The 18,407-nt window shown below is 59.8% G+C and overlaps 1 protein-coding gene across 10 annotated transcripts in view; it reads right to left on the bottom strand.

The window, feature by feature from the left end:
- MACF1 (microtubule actin crosslinking factor 1) overlaps window positions 1–18,407 on the bottom strand; it is a 222,488-nt gene that overhangs the window by 186,634 nt on the left and 17,447 nt on the right. The window contains exon 1 of one of the 10 annotated variants that reach the window (XM_059729556.1): window positions 4,162–4,297. The exons of the other annotated variants lie outside the window; for them this stretch is intronic. Coding sequence (XP_059585539.1) covers window positions 4,162–4,213 — 52 coding nt within the window. The 5' untranslated portion in view covers window positions 4,214–4,297. Of the gene's footprint in view, window positions 1–4,161; window positions 4,298–18,407 lie in introns of those variants that run through there. 10 annotated transcript variants of the gene reach the window in all.

An 18,407-nucleotide genomic window follows, 5' to 3' on the forward strand; every position in this document is an offset into this window, starting at 1 on the left:
CGTGGGGGGGTGAACATCAGAAAGGGTCTCGAGAACATGGAAAACGAGGGAGCTGGGATATGTTTTCGCTGTATCTGCCTCTTCCAAACTTCCTCCGGTCCCCATGGCCTGCAAGCAGCACTGGGCAAGGCATGCCCACAGAGGCACCATCTCCCACGGGTCCCCTACTCCCCTTCTCCGCCTGCTCTCCCCAGTCTTCAGCCATCCCAGTGTTTCTCCCTACTGCCCTAGATTTGCTCATCCCTCAAAATCCCCGACTAGCGCTGGCAGGGATGCAGGCCACATGAGCAGTTATGAGCTCTGCGAGGTGGCAGGGGGAACACGCTTCAGGCAAATGCTTGCAGAACTAGCAGATCTCCGGTTCCTCTTACAGAGCTTGTGAGCCTTGCATTTGCAGCCAGACGGGATCTTTTTAGCTTGCACAAATTTGTGGCCAGGGAAAGAGCTATGAGTATCTGCACCCATACACAAAGGTACAAATGCCTGCAGCATTTTTGTGCAGCTCTTAGCAGCTTCCTGAAGGCCCAGAGAACAAGAACACCCAGGGGACCTATGTGGGTGGATCTAGGATTTTGAAAAGGGGGGTGAAGATGATGCTGTTCATCATCCCATGTAACCCAGCACACATTTTCCTCCAGGTAAAAAGAAAGTAGAAGCTTTGCTGCTACGCTAGGGGCCTAGGGCTCTATTATTCAGTTTAATATTTGCTTTACCTTTGATCGAACTTAATTGGTATGAGTTGAAAACAGCCTGCAGGGCTGCGAAATAGGAGCCACGTTACCAGGAGCAGCTAACAGATGGCAAAATTGCAAAAAAAAAAAGCTAGCTTTAAAAAGGAGAGGGGGTCGTTAACACTTGTGGAATGAAGAGTTTAGGAGGAATCAGATAGATTTTAACGAGCCATGAATTCAACTGATGCTCTCACTGCTGCTGCGATCAACCATGCAGCACAGAGTATGCAGAGGAGAACAAATTAGACCAAGTTCACCTGCAGTTCAGCCCTGAACAAAAACACTTCTAAATTATCTCGGGTAACTTTGCACTTAATGTGCGACAGAGCGGACGCATGAGAGTTACCGCAGCTCAACTGACGTGCTGCAAGGCCTCCTCTACCTTAATGCAACGCCTCTCTCCACACCACAGAGAGTCGATGTGCAAAGCAAAGGTCCTGGCGAACGGTCTAAAAGTGACCCGGAGGCTGTCAGATATTGCAATCATTTCTAGCGGACAACAGGCTTGGAGAAATCCCCAGTTCAAGGCCTGTTTGCCTACAACTCTTGCACACAAAAGGTTTAAAAACTGGGCAAGTCCACAAGTCCACTGCCCACACCCCAGCCTGTAACCGGGAGGCCAGGAACTAGACCACACAAGACCACAAGACAGTCACAAGCTGCAGAACCAGGGAGGAATCACCAACGCCCACACACTCGACAGCTCACCCACACGAGCTCTGCCGCAACCTCCTCCACGTCCCAACTCAGAGATTGTGCTCCGGGACCAGGCTGCAAGACATGACTGGGCAGTGCAGCAATGAAGCTGCCTGGACGGGCCCCCATCACGAGATCAATGCAGCAGGGACCTGATCTCCCCTAATTCTCCTCCGCCCATCCCCTGAGATGTAGCCTAGCTCCAACCCTGAGCCAACCGAGACCCAGTTTAAAGGCGGCAGAGATGTTAGGCCTTGCAGAGGGTGGGTAAAAGGCAGTGTCAGCTGGGCTGAGCAAAGGAGACCCCTACCACCACCCCCCCCATGCACGGCCCCTGGAGAGACAGATGCTCAGCGCACAATGGGGGGAATCAAAAAGAATGAACCAAGAACTCGAGGCAGCCGGCTGAAAGCTGAGAGCAGGGCTGGGCCGGGGCGCTGCCCCGCACCCATTTGTGCTACAGCTGCCCCCACCCTCCGGCCCGGGTGGGGGAGAGCCGGCCAGGGGGGGTGGAGGGGCGAGGTGGAGCCAGCCACGATCCGGCCTGCCTGCTGCCCCCCGCCTCCACGGCGGCGCTCGTTGATCCCCCGTGCCAGCTGCAGGAACAGCACCGAGACGTTTTGGACGGATGCTGCGCCAGCATAAAACTAGTGAGTTAGGTTACTGCTGGACGGATGCGCTAACGCGGGCAGCTGTCAGCCGCAGTGTGGTTCGCGGGGGGCTGGAGTTAACCCCGAGATCCCGGCAGCCCGCAGAGCCGGGCAGGGAGAACTGGGTGGAGCAGGGAGGCAGGGAGCCGGTGCAATGACGTCTGCTTTGGCGCTCTGCTAATTTACACAAGGAAATCAATTCACCTTTGTTCCAGCAGCAGCCAGGATCAGCTGGCGGAGCCCAGACGCGCAGAGGAAGTGCTGTCAAAGAGGAGGCTGATAGGACAGTCCTAGGGTGATGGGCAGCGGCATCCCAGGCGGATTCACCTCCCATCACCTTCCTCGCAGCGGTGACGTGCCAGTGCCCACCCGAAAACTTCCCAGTTAGCATCATGGGGCTCAGAGCCCGGATTCTTTCCTAGCCAACCTTGGCCACAGGCTGGGGGGGAGGAACTGGGACCCTGCTGAGCGGGCTGCAGCCGTCTTCTCTGCCGCAGGACAGGACCGAGTCAGGGCCCTGCAGCATGGGGTCCCTTGGCCCACGGGAGGAAAGAGTGGAGCATGCTTGCGCCACCGACTCCGTGGTGAAATGCCGTGCCAGCTCCCGAGGGAGGATGCTCCCACGCAGGGTGACTGAGAGGCAGGAGCAGGGGCTGAGCCACGGTTGAGGAGGCCACGAGTCAACAGGAGCTCTTACAGGAGCTGGCCCCCCGGGAGCAGGCTAGCATCCTGCCTGCAAGGAAGCCCCAGCGAGGCGGTGTGATACCTGAAGAGCTCTCAGACAAAAAGCCACTTCGCCCCCATCCCTCCTTCCACCTGTGGCTCGGCTGCTTCCCCAGGCGTGTCGGCTCTCTGGAGGAACAGGCAACTGCCTCCGGGTGCCTACCAGCCACCTGCCGTCGGAGGCCAGAGGCAGCGGGATCAGATATCCAGTTATCCGATTCGGTTCCCAGCCTCTCCCCCCGCCCTGGGCTAAAGAGAAGGAGCTGAAAGAAAGGAACGCGCTGGAGGACGGCGGGCGTCTCGCCACTGAGGGTCCAGCAACCCCAGGAGCCTGCAAGCCGAGCGGAGAGGTAAGACCTACCAGGCAGGCTTCTCCGTGCAGGGAGGACAGGTGATCCCAGCACTGGGACTCTGAAAACCCAAAGTCAGGGGCTTGCTCTGGCACAGCTCCCCGGGGTGACCTGGGGCACGTCACCCAGCTGCTGTGCCTTGATGCCCACCTGCCCTAAGGGGTAATGGGGTTGAGCTGCCTCCCAGTGCTCCTGCAGGACACAGGCTGCAACGTGCTCCCGCGGGAAGGTGATGAGGGCTTGGGAAGCCAGGGATGAAAACCCCAGGGTTGGGAGTTGGGGCTATGCTTCAAACCTAGTGCTCCCAGGTCCTCCCTTTGGCAGCCAGGCGCCGGAGCTTAGCACTTCTGACCATCCCCAGGCCACGTGCCGCGTTGAAATGAACTCAGCCAGCAGAAAGCACAAAGCCAGTCTGCAAGGAGCCACTTGAGCGCAGCTAGGAACGCCAAGGGCGCCCTCCAAGCCAGCCCCTTCCCATGGCACCCGGTCCCCCACCCCCTGCCACACATTCGCAACAGGGGCTTCTCTTGAAAGCGCTCCCCTCTGCGCTGTTTCCCCCAGTGCCCTTTGCAACAGAGCCTCCCCTCCGCTCCCGCAGACCCCAGACAGCCCCCTGCTCCCGGTTCTGCCACGCTGCGAACCAAGTGTGGATGCAGGGGACAGAGGTAGGACAGGGCGGGGGGAGTGGGGACAGTGAGGACTTCAATTGCTTCCTACAGGGCTGTCCACAGTCCCTGGTCTCCCTGGCAGCCTAGCTCTCCTCGGTACTGGACAGACAGCGGGCACCAAGACCCGGCCACGAGCAGGGGACACATGGCAGCAGCATGAACCCCCCATCGGTCCTGTTCATCAGCCATTTGTCTTCTCCCTTGTCCCCACGCCACCCCTTGCAGACCCCCCTCCCCGTCCTGCTGCACACTCAGTACAAGGCAGCTGGCACGCCGCAGGTCCCAGCTGCCAGGGCAGCCACCTCCCAGTCCTGCACGCCCAGCAGGGAGGCTCACAAAATACCTTTCAGGTTATTCAGCCCGTCCAGGAACTTCCTGTACTTCTCCGCATTCATTGCCCAGCTGAGCCTGCCCCACTTCAGTGGCAAAGCGCCGCGACCATGGTGGACCCGCACTCAGGAAGGGGAGACCCAGCTCAGCCCTGGAGCCTCCTCTGCTCCGCTCCAAGCCCACAGCCACCCCGGAGGAGCTGTACTTTGACCACCAGTGATGTCACCCAAAGCACCCGGGCTGCGCTGCAGCCCAGCGCCTCTCCTTATTTGATGAAGTGCCTTAAAACCTCCCCTGGCCAAAGCCACCCCCACCTTTTTGCAAATTAGCCGTGAAACAACAGAACCACCATGTGCACGTGACTGGCCAGCTGAAGGCCCCAGAGACCCCCCTCTCCAGCCTCCTCCCCCTATCCCCACCCCCTCCACCCTTCACGTTTGCATTTCATGGATCGTTTGCCAGGCGCGCACAGAGCGTGCTGGGCTGATACCTGAACTGGGGAGGGAAATGCTGTTTCCAGGCTAGCTGGACTCCTGGACACGTCGAGGAGCAGGAGGGCATGCCCGGGGACACAGGATGCCCGGGTTCCAGTCCCAACCCAACCAGCGGGGAGAAGCAGGATGGTGGGAAAGTCACTCTGCTTCTCCAGGCCTCGGGAAGACCGGCTCCCAGGGCAGCTGGGAGGACACCGGAGACCTCAGTACTCAAAAGTGCGCTTGAGGGAGGAGAATTGGGAAGCACCATGACCACCCAAGGCAGTTGTCCTAGTTGCACCCGGGGATAGCCGCTTTTCTGGCACGGGGTAGTACCCGCGGAGGGAATGCGGAGGGAACGTATAGGAAACCTCCCACTTGCTGCTCGAGTGGGAAGATCTTGGCTTTCTGGAAATGGGAGACTCCTCCCCAGCTTGCTCCTGCGGCCATGCGGCTGAGGGCAAGCGACACTCGGGAGCATCCGAACCCCAAGCCTTCAGGCTTGGGCTTGCACATAGGACGCCCGCCAAAGGATTCGGAAACATCTGAAACCCCAGGTGGGGCGGAGGATGTTTGCTGGTAGCAGGACCACTTATGGATCTGGACTGACTCCGATTTGGATCGGAACATGAAAAATTCTCATTAAAAAAAACCTAAAAGTTGTTCTCCAGGTGCGCCTCGGAAGCTGGCGCGGAGGGTTTCTCCCTCCTGCCTGAGCCTCGGGGACGGGAATGCGTCTGGGCCCTTCTGTGGGCCACGCTGCGAGGAGATGCTCTCTCGTGTGCGGGTGGCGGAAGAGTTACACAACCAGACGGAGAGAGGCGCGCTCGAGAAGAATTTTGGCACCGAGCGATCCCGGTGGAATGCAGCTGAGAGCGAGCCGCGGGGCGCCCCGCGCCCTCCCCTGCAGCGCGGCGGATGCCCGGGCAGCCTTCGACGGGAGCCCTGCTGCTCCTAACACCGCTCCCCCTCACCCTGCCTCCCACGCCCAGCTCCGTGCCTTCTCACCCACAGCCACTGCAAACCCCCCCACTCCTCTTGTAACCTGCTCCTTCCACAAAGCCTCCTACGCTGCTCTTCTCAGCAACGCCTGCCATAAACTCTCACCCCGGCTCGTTTCTAGCCGAACGGGTCCAAGCTCTGCCCGCTCAGCGCCAGGGCTCTGCCTGCGGGCTGGGGGCACACCAAGTGCTTCCAGCTGCCCCTGCTGCATCCGCACCGCCGGGGCTCCCAGCCGGGACAGCGCTGTATGGGAACCAGGCCTTTTAGCCAGGAAAAGAAGCGGAGCTGGGGGTTGCTTTGTCACCATTTGTATTTCACCCCAATTCCTCTCCTTTCTCAGATGGATTCATACCAAGCCCACTGCAGCTTCCGAACAGCCCAGGTCCTGTCCCCACCATATCCCAGGCCCTCCTCCTGGCTTCGGCCAAGCCGTCCATCTGCCAGACCAGGAGAAAAGCTCCGACTGAGGGGACCAGAGCAAGCGTGGGGCTGTTTTCGTGTCACTCCTCCACTCATGTCTCCGGGCAGAGTTTCGCTGCATCCACAGGCTCCTTCATCTGGTTCAGGGTGCAGCAGGCACTGGCCGGCACACTCTGCTCACTGTCCCCTTTTGGAGCCCTTATTCCCCCTCCCTGTTGTCTCATTTTTTGTCCCAGGCAATTAGTTGTTGCATTTCCAGCAGCCATCCTTAGTAAGAGAGGCTTATAGTTTCTTTCAGGGGGCACAGGCCCACGATGCCCCTTAGCACAACAGGTAGGCCTGCTGAGCTCGGGGGAGTCTCGCTCTGCCCCCATGCAAAACCCTGAGCTGAGATGACAGCAATGTAGGTATCCAGGTATCCAAGTTGCAGCCATATCGGTCTAGAGGAAAAGGCAATCAGGACTCGTAGTAGAGATGATATCTTTTATTAGACCAACAAGATTTTTGCAAAAAAAATTCTTTATTTTTTTTGCAAAATCTTGTTGGTCTAATAAAAGATATCATCTCTACTATGAGTCCTAATTGCCATGTAGGTATACACATATTCACTCCAGGCAGGGTCTGCCCTCCCCTGGCCTTCCCGGCATGCATGGCATCGCCGCACCTATACCTAGGGGAGCTCGCAGGCTGTACCACCGGCTTGCCACAGGCCCAGCAGGTTAAGACAGATGAATCCCCGAGCACCTGCACAGATACTTGGGCTTTGGGGACAAGGGGAAGAAGAAACAAGGCTGCCGAGCTCCCAGCCGCGCAGAGCGCAGACCTGTTATTTCCAGAGCAAGCCCCGTCCCTGGAGGAGCCGACAAGCCGAGTCCTGCCACCTTTGCAGAGTCAAACAAGGGAGGTCGCTGTGTGATGGAGACGTGGCAGCAGCAGCAGCATCTCTCCTCGAGGCAGGGCCAGCAAGGGGCGGCGCGTGCGATGGAGCGGCTGCTCTTGCTCTGCAGATGCAACATCCATCAAGCGGGAGGGCTGGGCACAGGAACGAGGATGGTCGACAGAGTTGGCACATAGCCTGGGGCTCTCCCCGGCTCCATGCCCCGACGTGGCAGCCACAAGGAAGGCCAGGTAGAGCCACCAGCAGGGTCGCATCCTCCCAGGTTTTTATCTGGAAGCAGGAGTGCGTGGCTGCCTTTGGCACGCAGGGGCTGGCACTGCCACACGGACCCACAATCCCCAACAGGGACATCCCCAGCATGTCAAACGGCCTCCTAGAGCGGCTGGCATGGGTTTAAGCAGCAAATCAGCAGGCAGGTAGGCAGCACATACACCACTGCACGGAGGGAGATATCCACAGTGGAAAGGGCCGGGCACGCAGGGCACTTCATCCCTCGGGCCCATGGCAGGTAGGCCCTGCTTTTGAAAGAGCCCTCGGGTTATTTCAGCCCAGACAGCTTCAATGCATGCCTGGAGCACTAGTTCACGCTGTGTTTGGTCTCCAAGCAATAAGTGCTCCATGCAACCAAAGCAGCCAGATAATCCACCAAGTTATTTATGGGGTGGGTGGGAAGGGGGGTGGGTTTCTATTCTCTCTCCTGCAGATTTCTCCTCCAGCAACAGAGGAATTCAGGTTGGAAGGTAGTCTCCATCCTGCCGCAGCCTGGCCTCCCGCGCTGCCCGCCTCCATCCAGGAGGGGATCACCGAACCACGGCTCCGAGCCGAGCCTGCGCCCACGCAGATGTAGGCAGACGGATCGGTTTCCTTGCACCAGAACAAACCCAGAAGCTCAGTTGCCGCTCCCCCTCCCCGCAACAGCTGTGTGGCCGGGAACCGAGGAGCCAGATTTGCTCTTAGAAAAAAAAAGGAACCAGTGACAAAAGCAGGTGGGACGTGAACGGCCCCATTTGTTCAGCGACAGCGATCGCTCCCTGCCATTGTGCGGGGTTTTGGGGCAGGGCTGTGGCAGGGGGCAGATGGAGGGATTGAATTACACCTTGTCCCTCCGGTCCGCTGATGGAGGGGCCCGGCTCCCCCTGGGACTCATCGGCAGAGCGGGACAGCAGGAGGAGGGGGAGAAACCCCGTCTCCAGCCTGGGTTAGGAAATGGCTGGATGGTTCCTCCAACAAATGGCTCTTTATGCGGGTCTGCAGCACACACTGCCCTGCAAGGCGAAGGCCAGGACTCCGGGACCGTGGTGCGCTTCGATATTATGCTCCCGCACCCACAGCCCAGCCCCAGCAGTCTCCCCGGTTTCACCCGGAGTGGATGCCTCGCAGCCTGCCAACCTCGCACGTGGGTTACATGCATGAGGGGCAAGCAATCTCTGGGCACAGGTTCCCGTCTGCTGGAGCCGGGACTGAGCCACTGACCCGGCCCTGCACTGTCGGGCACCCTCCGGAGAGCACGAAGAAGCAGGGCAGAGAAACACGACAGCATCAGAATAGCCACCTCTCGCCGAGGATGCCACAGGCATGCACGGTGCCCTGCTCAGCTCCCATCTTCCACCAGAGACAAATGCCCAAGCAGTTGGGTGCCTCCTGGCACAAACATCTCCAGCTGCTGGCAGAAGCCGGCATCCTGCATCCTAACAGTTCATGCCAAGGGGTTTGGGGTTTTTTCCACTCTTATCTTTAGCATCACAAGGACACACTGCAATACGGAAACTCTGCTGTGGCCCTACCCGACACCTCTTCTGCATTCGGAGGAACCCCGCATAACACCCTGTGGAGGGCACGGGTGGTCATGGGAAGTGTGGCCTGGCATCAGGGTGACACTTGAGTTTTAAGGTGTGTTGCACAGCGGCCCTCGCACAGGGACAGATTCGCTGAGCCGCAGCCGAAGGGGATGCAATGAATTCATTCTCGTGAGACCCAGCAGACCTGATTGCTCGGGAGTGGCCACGTGGAACAGGGAACAGGCTGCTCCCGGCTCCGCCGCGCCAGCGAAGGGTCGCCCGATCCCACTGGGGCGCGGTGCATTCGCAGCGCAGAGGCCCCACGGAGAGCCAGCAGAAGTGCCACGCGCCGACGGTACGGGAGTCCGAGGTAGCCAAGCCCAGGGGCCTCCCTTCATTAACGCCTGCCCGATTCTCCCTCTGCGAGGCCTTCGCTCCCTGCCACATTCCTCCCCTTGCCTCTAGCAGAGGAAGAAGAAAAAAGAAGCGATTGCAAGGAGCCAAGTTGTCACCACTAAAAATAGCACAATGGAATTTTCCTCAGAAAAAAAATGCTGCTTCTCCCCAGCAAAGCCGCTTCCATTGCAGCGGGGACGGACGCCGAGAGGGCGGACGGGGAGAGACCAGCCGGGAGCTGCGGGGTGCGACCCAGGGGACGTGTCCTTCTCCGGAGCCCCCCAGGCCTCCCTCGGAGACTGCCTGCCCCCACGAGCCACCCTCCAACGCCAAACCCTTCTGCAAAAATAGCGCCACTTCCCAGGGCTTCAGCCACCAGCCAAGCTGCCCTCCCGACACCACCAGCCACCCACGCCCTGAAGCCAAGAAACACCCAAAGAGACAAGGAAGCTCTTCGACGCCAGCCAGGGACCATCCCACGGCTGAGGCCAGCTGGTGAACACCCTGTTTTATTTATTTGCCTTCCGCTTCTCCCCGAAAGGAGAGTGATTCGACACAACCGGTTTTGCTGGCAAACCAGGGAGGCAGATGGCTATGCCAGTAGCGTCCCGGCTATCAGTCCCGGGGGGAAGACAGAGAAACCTGGTTGCACCTTTTGCTTTTATCGATGACCTGAGCCGGGGCTCGGCTCCCGCCTGCGCCCGGTGCCCGGCTCGCTTTTCTGCGAGGCCCTGTCGAGCATCTGAAGGCTGTGCCCGCAGAATGATAAAAAGAAACTCTAACCCTTGCTGGGTGGCTGGGCACCTTCCCCTCCTTCCCCGGCTCACAAACGCTCGATTGTAACGGGAAAGTAGGTCAGCGGCTTGCCGAACAACTGCTGCCCACACCCCGGCGCAGCCCCACTCCGCACCAGCCCCCCGCATGCTCCGGGAAGCCCTATGCCAACAAGCGAGACCCATGCAAGCAGCACTCGGGCACCAGCTGGTCTCCCGCGACCCGGTAGGCTGGAAGCCAGCTTTCCCTCCGGCTCGTCAGCTAAAGGATTGCGATTTGCCCAGCGTGCAGGCAGCCCCCTGGTCCAGCGGGCATGGGCCTGGGGGAAGGTCTGCAGGGAGAGACAGCTGCCCACACGTCTGCCACGGTGGGCTTGGATGGAGCAGGGAGACGAACCGGCCCCCTGCCCATCAGCCCCAAGCCCTGGGTGCACCGCGGGGAGACGGGCAGAGCTGGCAGCAGCGGTGATTCAGAGAGGGAGGCGGGCGCTGCGAGGGCAGGTGTGCGGCAGAGGTGTGTTATCAGCTGCCGGGCGCTGGGTGGAACTGAAGGTGTCAGTGTTTATCTGGAAACCCTGAGCAGTTTGGGAGCCGGTTGTCTAGGAGACGCCCGTCTCCCCGGGCGTCAGTGCCACCGTCACTGCCAGCGGACACACAGGCACACCACCGCTCATTTGGTGGGAACACGCCGGAGCCGCCCGTGCAACACGTGCAGCTCCCGGCGCCGGCCCGAGGGAGCAGGGCCAGTCCACACCTGCCCGTCGGCTCTGCGGTAGGGCCCCCGCCGGCAAGCGCAGCCCCGCAACCCTCTGCTCACGTGGCTGGGCGCTCCCTTGCACGCGGGCGGCAAGATGCTGCAGGACAAGTATGTTTAGTCTGGAGCAAAGGAGATGCAGGAGGGGGAAAGGATGGCAGTTTTCACATACTTGACAGGCTGCCATGAAGGAGATGGAGAAAAACAGCTCTCGAGGTGGTGGGGTCAAAGCCGGCCACGGTTAGATCACAGGGAAAACTTCCTGGCTGGACACTGGGACGAGCTGCCCAGGGAGGCTGAGGACCTGCCGTCAAGCAGAGACCGGAGAATTGCCTGTTCGGGACGGGTTAGGAACAGCAAATCCAGGCACCGCGCAGGGGCTGCACGGGATGAGCTTGAAACCCCTTCCAGCCTGAGCCGGATACAGGACAGGCCGAGTCCCAAGCAGGGCTGTGACACAGGGACCCACAAGCAGCAGCCTTGGAGGGGAACACAATGGCACGCGGGTGTCTAAAGCCAACCTGCAATGCAATGGGGAGCTCCACTCTCTCCCCACCACGGAAAAGGGGGCGTCTAGGGGACAGACCAGCTGGAGCCAAGCAAGAGGTCAGAGGCACGGACGAGACCGCAACGCTTCCCTTCCCGATGGTGGAAGAGGAGGATGCAGGACCCCGTCCCCACACTCCCTTTTACTCCGCCCTCGCACTCGCCGCCTGGCCGGAGCAATATCAAACCCATGTTCAGCGCGTTGTGTTTTGACCCCAGGCTGAGCACGAGGTTGTTTGCTCCCACCTGATCCCGAAAGAGTTAACTGAGCACGGGCTGGACCCGGGTTTCATTCATAAGCCTGGACCTGACTCTCTGCGCTGGGATTCCTGCGCTGGGAGAGACTGCGCCAGCTGGCTTTGGAAAGCCAAGGCTGGTTCCACGCACAGGATGTTGCCTCAGCGTCCCCCGAGCAAGAGCTGGAAGGGGAGGGAGGAGAGAAGAAGGGAAGAGAGTCGGCAGCTTCTGGAATAGCTACCGTACGGCCAGCTGTCGGCCGGGCTGTGGAATCCCAAAGCTCCCGGCCCGACAACTGCCCTTCGCAGCAAGAATCAAAAGCATCCGAAACAGCCGGCGAGGATGAAATATCCCAACCCACTGACGCTGAACCCCTGGGGCGAGCCCGACCCCCTCGGACCCACTGACGTCACTCTAGGGACCCGCTTGGAAGCTGCCGTGGTGGGATACGGGACCACGCGCAGGAGGTGAAGGATAGCAAAGGCGGCGTTAGAGCCAGCTTTCTGCACGTGACTTCCCTTGTGTCAAGGGCAAAGACATGCAGATCTCGGAGCAGGGACAGAAAGGAGAAGGGGGCCCAGGCCTGGTCTGCCCATAGAGGTTCATTAGATAGTGTGACGAGCACATTTCTCCCATAGGGACACAGCGAGTGCTCAGACCAGTCCCCCTTACCCAGCACAACGGTGGTCATGGTCATGCCAACACAACCGTGCCCACACTGGGGCTTTTAGGCATGCCTGAGTCAGTGAGGAAGGTAAAGGAAAGCACGCACCTGCTCGAATCAATGCAGCCGCGCTGGTAAGACCTGAACGCAGCCCAGACCCTCGGATGCATTAGGAGGGGTTTGCTGGGAGAGCTGTACCTGCGCCTGTAGCCCCAGGAAACCAGACACGGGAGAGGAGCTAATACCAGCCAGAACGCTTAAATCCCCTACCAGCTCCCTGAGCAACGTCTGCGCATCAGCAGGACTGCACCTACACAAAAGCTCATGGCAGTCAGGAAGAAAACAAGCGACACCCCAAGCCATCCCTCTATCCTGCCACGAGTCTTCTCCCTCGCATCCAGAGATGTGCAGGTCCGGGGGGCAAGCCAGAGAACCGGCCAGAGAGATGGGGGGATGGCGGTGAAACGCGATGCGGTGCACAGACACAGCGCTGGTGCTCAAGAGACTGCTCCCGGGCCTGCCACCGCTGCAGCTCGGTGATCCCCAGCAAGTCTCCTTCCCTTTCTGAGGTTTCCCTGTCTACCAAAGGGGGATAATGATAAAGGCGCCTCCTCTCCCTCGTGCAAGCGCCACGGTCTGCAAACAAAGAGCACAGCACACAAGCCTCCGTGCTGCTCCTGGCACCTGGCTCAGGGGGGCAGCGGCAGGGAAGAGAGGTCAGGAGCTCAGACGGGGGGCGAGGGCAAGAAGAATGGGACAAACCAAAGGCTGATAAGAGAACAGATGACGGAATGGAGGAAGAAGCGGCTGAGCGCAGGGCGAGCGCCCGGCCCAGAGCAGAGACGCGCTCTCGGGCTCTGTCACTGACCATCAGCCCAGTGCCAGCCCTGTCACGCCGCACCCTTTGCCAAGAGCAAAGAATCCAGAAATGAGACTGTTTAGTCACAGCCACCCTGGGCCTACCGGGGATACCCCCAGGGCCTGCCAAGGCAGCATGGATGCAGGTCCCACCTGGCAATGCCGCCACATGCACATTGCCACGGCCAAAATGGGGCAGAACCCCTCCAGCCAAGGGGATGGAGCCAGGCCACTGCCAGGGCTTCCTCCTTCCCCTTTCCCCAGCCAGGCTCCTGCCACAGACGCCCAAGAAGCAAAGGGATGGAGCAGGAAGGGAAGCGCTTCTTAAATATTCATGAGTCATTTAATATGCCACTGAGCTCACCAAGCAGACTCTGACAAACTCCAGACGAGGAGAAGAAATATAGCCAGGCCGGGAGACTGCAGCGAAGGCTATGGAAGGGATGATGGATGCGAGAGCATGGGGACAGGGGGGAGGGTAATACAGCCCCCAACACCTGCCCTGCCGCTTTTGCCCAAGGAGCTCCAAGGGCTTCAGCACCATTGCTGATGCACACGATCGCCTGCGCTCTCTCGCCGGGTGGTTACTGGGCCCGGCTGGGGAAACTGAGGCAGGGAGCAGCGAGATGCCTCAATCCAGGTCCACCCAACGAGGCAGCAGCAGAGCTGGGATTTGAACCCAGGGGTCCTGATGCCACATCCCCTGCTCTCCGGTCTAAGGGATATTATCGGGCAGGGCCGTGCATGCAACTTTGCATGTCAAGGCATCCAGCAAGCGGAAATCCTGGTGGCAAAGCAGGAGACCCTGCACCATGAAGCGCAGGCAACAGGAGCAAAGCTGCCTCGTAAGCCAGGAGGGGGACGATAACACCCTCCTATCTCGGGGTTGCTGACAGAGGATGAAGAGCAAAGATGAAGGAAACAGGAAATGAGAAATGGGAAGAAGCTCTATCTATCTCATTCACCGGAGCCGCAGCCCAGCAGGCCAGAGAGAAGGGAGCGAGATCTCCGCCAAGCAGGGGAAATTACAGGGCAGAGGGGGACTCGGAGCCCTGAAGAAAATCATCCCTTGCTCAGGCCTGGCAAGACCATACACCTTCCCCAGCAAGTGCAGCACATCCTTCCCATGCCCTCGGCTCGCAGCCACAGAGCCAGGCCCCCCCTTCACCTTCCACCACCCTCTCCCATTCAGGGACTCCTTGCACCTCCAGCTCTCCCAGTCCTGCCCCTCACCCCGAGTCTCTCCGTCCACCACCATCATCTTCACACCTTCTACCCCTTGCGCATGGGACCAGCCTCCCTCTTCCCACCCGCTTCTTCCCCCTCTTCCGTTCCAATCCTGCCTTGCCCAGAAATGTCTCCCCACCCCTCTCCCTGCACCCGTCCCACCTACGCCTGTCTGGTGTCTGTCTAGCTTTCATCAAGGCCAGGGAACATGCCTGTCTTCCCATCGCCGAGCGCCTCGCACATCTGTGGGAAGACGAACTAAATCAATCATCTCGAGCTGATGACGGCCTCACGCAACCCACCCCTCCCCTGCCATGCCCCCAGGTCCGATCGCATGCACGTACAAACAGCCAGAGCCTTTTCCTGGAGTTCAAGCTCCCAGCTGGTTCACCCAAACCTTCTCCATCCCCCAGCAAATGCCTGGTGGAGAAGCCATTCCCAAATTTCTCTGTGAGGTTTTGTCCTGAACAACCCCTGCAAATCCTGGTGACGAGAGCAGCCCCCGAGCTGCTCCCCGTCGGCCCAGCCAAGACAACCCCAGTGGAGACGCATCTCCGGCAGGGCTCGGGAAAGAGCCCGTGGCCTCCAAAGGCAGAAGCTGACGGTCGTGCATCTGCCCCGCACAGCTCTTCTCGAGAGACAGACCCCCGCTTTCGGCAGGTTGGGAACAGGCAGGAAGTTTCACAGGAGTTCCCCTCGCCCCCCAGTTAAGAAAACCCACACATTTCAGCCTGAACAGCTCTGGCACCAGAGGTGAGAAGAACTGTGGGCCAGCTTGTTACCCAGCACCACTCTTCCCCATCGTCGCCCCCACCGTGCCCTGAAGGGATGGTCCAGAAACCCCATCAGACTACAGCACGTGCTGCAACGGCAACAGTCATCTTCCCAAACATTTAGCTAGTCGATCCCTATGGATATTTTGTACCGCTAGAGGGATAAGGATTGCGTACGTTTTACAGATGGAAAAACTGAGGCACAAAAAAGGAAAGGTCCGATGGTGGCACAGCTGAGCTTAAAACCCAGGAGTCCCAGCTCCTACACAGTGCCAGGCCAACAGGATGAGTTGACAAAGCAACCTCATGCTCCTTGACCTGGTGGCTCCTGGGCAAGCCCAGAGCACTCAGCTTCCTGCAGAGGAATGGAAACTCTCCTGGCCAAACAAAGCAGGGGAGGGAGCCAGGGAGGCGCTGGAGCTGCATATTCTTGCCCATCGGCTGGGAGGTACACAGAGCAAGAACGCTCCCACAGCACCGACCCGCAGGCCCTTCACCAGGGAATAGTCGCAGGAGATAAAGCAGTGCTGGGTGGTGCAACGTCACCGCCGATGGGAATGGCGGCACTCGCCAGCCGCTGGGACTGGGCACTGGCTTGGCTGACCAGCCTGGCCATGAAGGCCGGCTCTTAGCTGGGACGTAGCCTTGCTACCGCCCCGTCCTGAGATCCCTGCAGAGGAGCTTTCCCCAAGGCCCAGCCCCAGCAGCGTGGGCTGAAGCAGGCCCCAAGAACTGCAGCCCCCACTTGCAGCGAGCCCCTTCCCCTGCCCCAAGGTGCGTGCCGCGCGCTATCACTACACCCCTTGCCACTCCTCTTCCCAGCGCTCCCACCCTGACCCAAAGCCAGCAATTGCCTCACCCACCCTGGAACGCCCCGCCAGCGGGTGCTGGGCTGGGCTCACAACATCCCCAGGCGGCAGCAAGCCACGTCAGGCAGACGACGAGAGCTGTGCAGGGGCGCCCGACAGGCAGCGAGACGTGGCGACGGACCTGGGGCTGACCGATGGAGGCAGGGGCTGGGTCCGACATGGAAGGAGACAGGTCCCCATCCTGGTCTGACCAGGAGAAGCACAGCACTCATGCAAGACAGTGCACGGGTGCATCTGGGGAACGGGCTCCCACACCTGCACCACCCCGGTGGAAAGAGATGCGGAGCCAAGCACTAGCACCTGTCTGCTCTGTCCACATCCCATCCCCGTAAAGCAGCACATGGCAGGGCCTGCCTCGCCCACGTCCCCTGGGGGATAGCAGCAGGAATGGCTCTTTACATATTCAAAGAACTCCTCTCAGAAACAGCCTGGATTCAAAGCCACCTTTGCTGCACAAAGGGCCCACGAACCCCCACGTCATTCTCTTCAGTCGGAAACATTTGGTGGATGCAAGACAAAGCCAGCCGGACTGCAGACCTTCCCACCGCCAAACGCCCGAGAGCCAGGCCCTGGCACATCGTGCCCTCTCCCCAGCTGCAGCGGCAGAGAAATTGGGGCAATCCTAGGAACAGGACCCTGCTCGGGGCCACAGGGAAAGGCACCACGATCCGTGACCTGGAATTCATCTTCCTCCTGGACTAGGGGCCCCGACGATACGGCCCCATCAGCTCATCAGGCTACAACAAGCTTCCCAAGCACCCTGGCTCCAACACCTGCTTTGCTAGCAGGGCTCCAAACTCCACTATTCAGGTTAAACCAGCACGGTGCTGTAGGCAGGGTGCAATTTATTCCAACTCCAGCTTCGGCAGTTTAACCTCAAGCACCACGCAAGCCGCAGGCGGCCTCCGAAGGAAAGCTCCCAAGCAGGAAAGGGCAGAGCCTGGGTGGCTGGAGCGGGCCGTGGTGATTTAGGGAAGCTGCGTGTGATTCTCCTCCACGTGTCCTGCTTAAGGGCCTTGTCCCTTGAAGACCCAGTTCCTCCTCCTGCCGCTTGCAAAGGGCCCGCCACGCCTTGCCATGAGACACTTGAAGGCCCTGACTTTTGCAACCACATTTCTGTTGCGCTGCTGCAGGTCTGGGCTGGATCTCGCCGTGGTTCAACCACGCTTTGGGGAAGGAGGTGCAAGGCAACCAGACTGTCCCTGAAAAGCCGCAACGTCGCGGCTGTGGCTGCCGGGTGACACAATCCTGGCCACAACCCGTCACACCGCCTTTTAAAGAAGTGACTTGATTGCTCTCCAGCCAGCCAAGCTGCTCAAATCCACACAGGTACCTGCTGCTCCGGGGGCCTCACTTGCCCCCGGTCCCATTCCTCGGGGCTCCCTTTGGCACTGGGAAATGCAGCTCCAGCTGCCCCGCGCTGCTCTCAACACCCGCGCTACAAGCCCCCACCCCACCCATTACCTGAAGACACCCCCAGGCCAAGCAGCACCTATGATTTTGTTGCTGCAGTTGGCAGTTCCCAGGGACCAGGAGGCCCAAGCATGTTTAATGAGCTCATGCAGACGTGCCTGCTCCACATCAGAAGCCACTGGGTGCTAAGCACCTGGGAATGCAAGCCCGGGCCCAGGCGCTGTGGTATGCAGCTCCTGCTGTACGCAAGGGTTGGGCTCACGAATCCCAAAGCCACAGCCTTGCAGCCGCCTTCGCTAATCGGCCTGAGCCGAATTAAGCAGCGCATCATCGCTCGAGAAGTTGGGGGGGGAGCGGCAGCCCTTGACACAAGCAGGATGGAGTCAGTCTGCACAGGGAAAAGGGAAAGGCAGGGACGTTCCTGCCAGCACACCCGGGCAGTCACGTATGGGCACCACCGGGGAGCTCACCGGAGTTGCCAGGGGCGTGAGAGTCACCGCGGCCAAGGGGAAACGTGGAGCTCCCTTCTTGACCTCTGCTTCCTCCCTTAATCCGTGGCCCAGTTGCACTGTCCTGTACATCTTGCACTCGAGCTGGCAAGGAAACGGTGCCCTGTACAGGACCCGGCCTGGAAGCAGCAGCAGGCCTGCTCAGCTCAGATGTCCCGGGGTAATCAGACTTGAAGGGGGCAGCTCCGTGGCTTCCCCAAAGCAGGGGAGACTCCTGAGCTTTCAGACCAGGCAGGGGGACACCAAGGCCTAATGCCTCCGTCCCTGCCTCTAGCAACGCCTCTGAGCACAGATTGAAGTGGGGACTGCGTGAGCAACTGGCTTTAGCAGGGCACTGCTCCCACGACTGCCCAGCACAGCCCATGTGGGTTTACAGCAGGCCAACACGGGGGCCCAGAGGGGCTGCCCTGTGACCTGGGAGTTGTGGTCCATGTGGCTGAGACAGCTGGGGCTGCAAACTGATGCCTCCTGTTGCATCTGCAGGCTGGATCTATCTGCTGTAGATGTCGAAAGGCACCTCTCACCCTCATCCCTAAAAGCTGCAGTTGCAGCACTTGCAGGACTCAGCAACAGATTCTTTCTTTCTCGGCTGCCCTTCGAGAGGCGGGAGCAGCTTTCCTCCTGCTGGCGCCACCAGGACAGTCTAAACTTAGTGGACCCAAATTTGAC

The sequence above is a fragment of the Alligator mississippiensis genome, chromosome 6 (genome assembly GCF_030867095.1).
Source record: "Alligator mississippiensis isolate rAllMis1 chromosome 6, rAllMis1, whole genome shotgun sequence".
NCBI lineage: Eukaryota > Metazoa > Chordata > Crocodylia > Alligatoridae > Alligator > Alligator mississippiensis.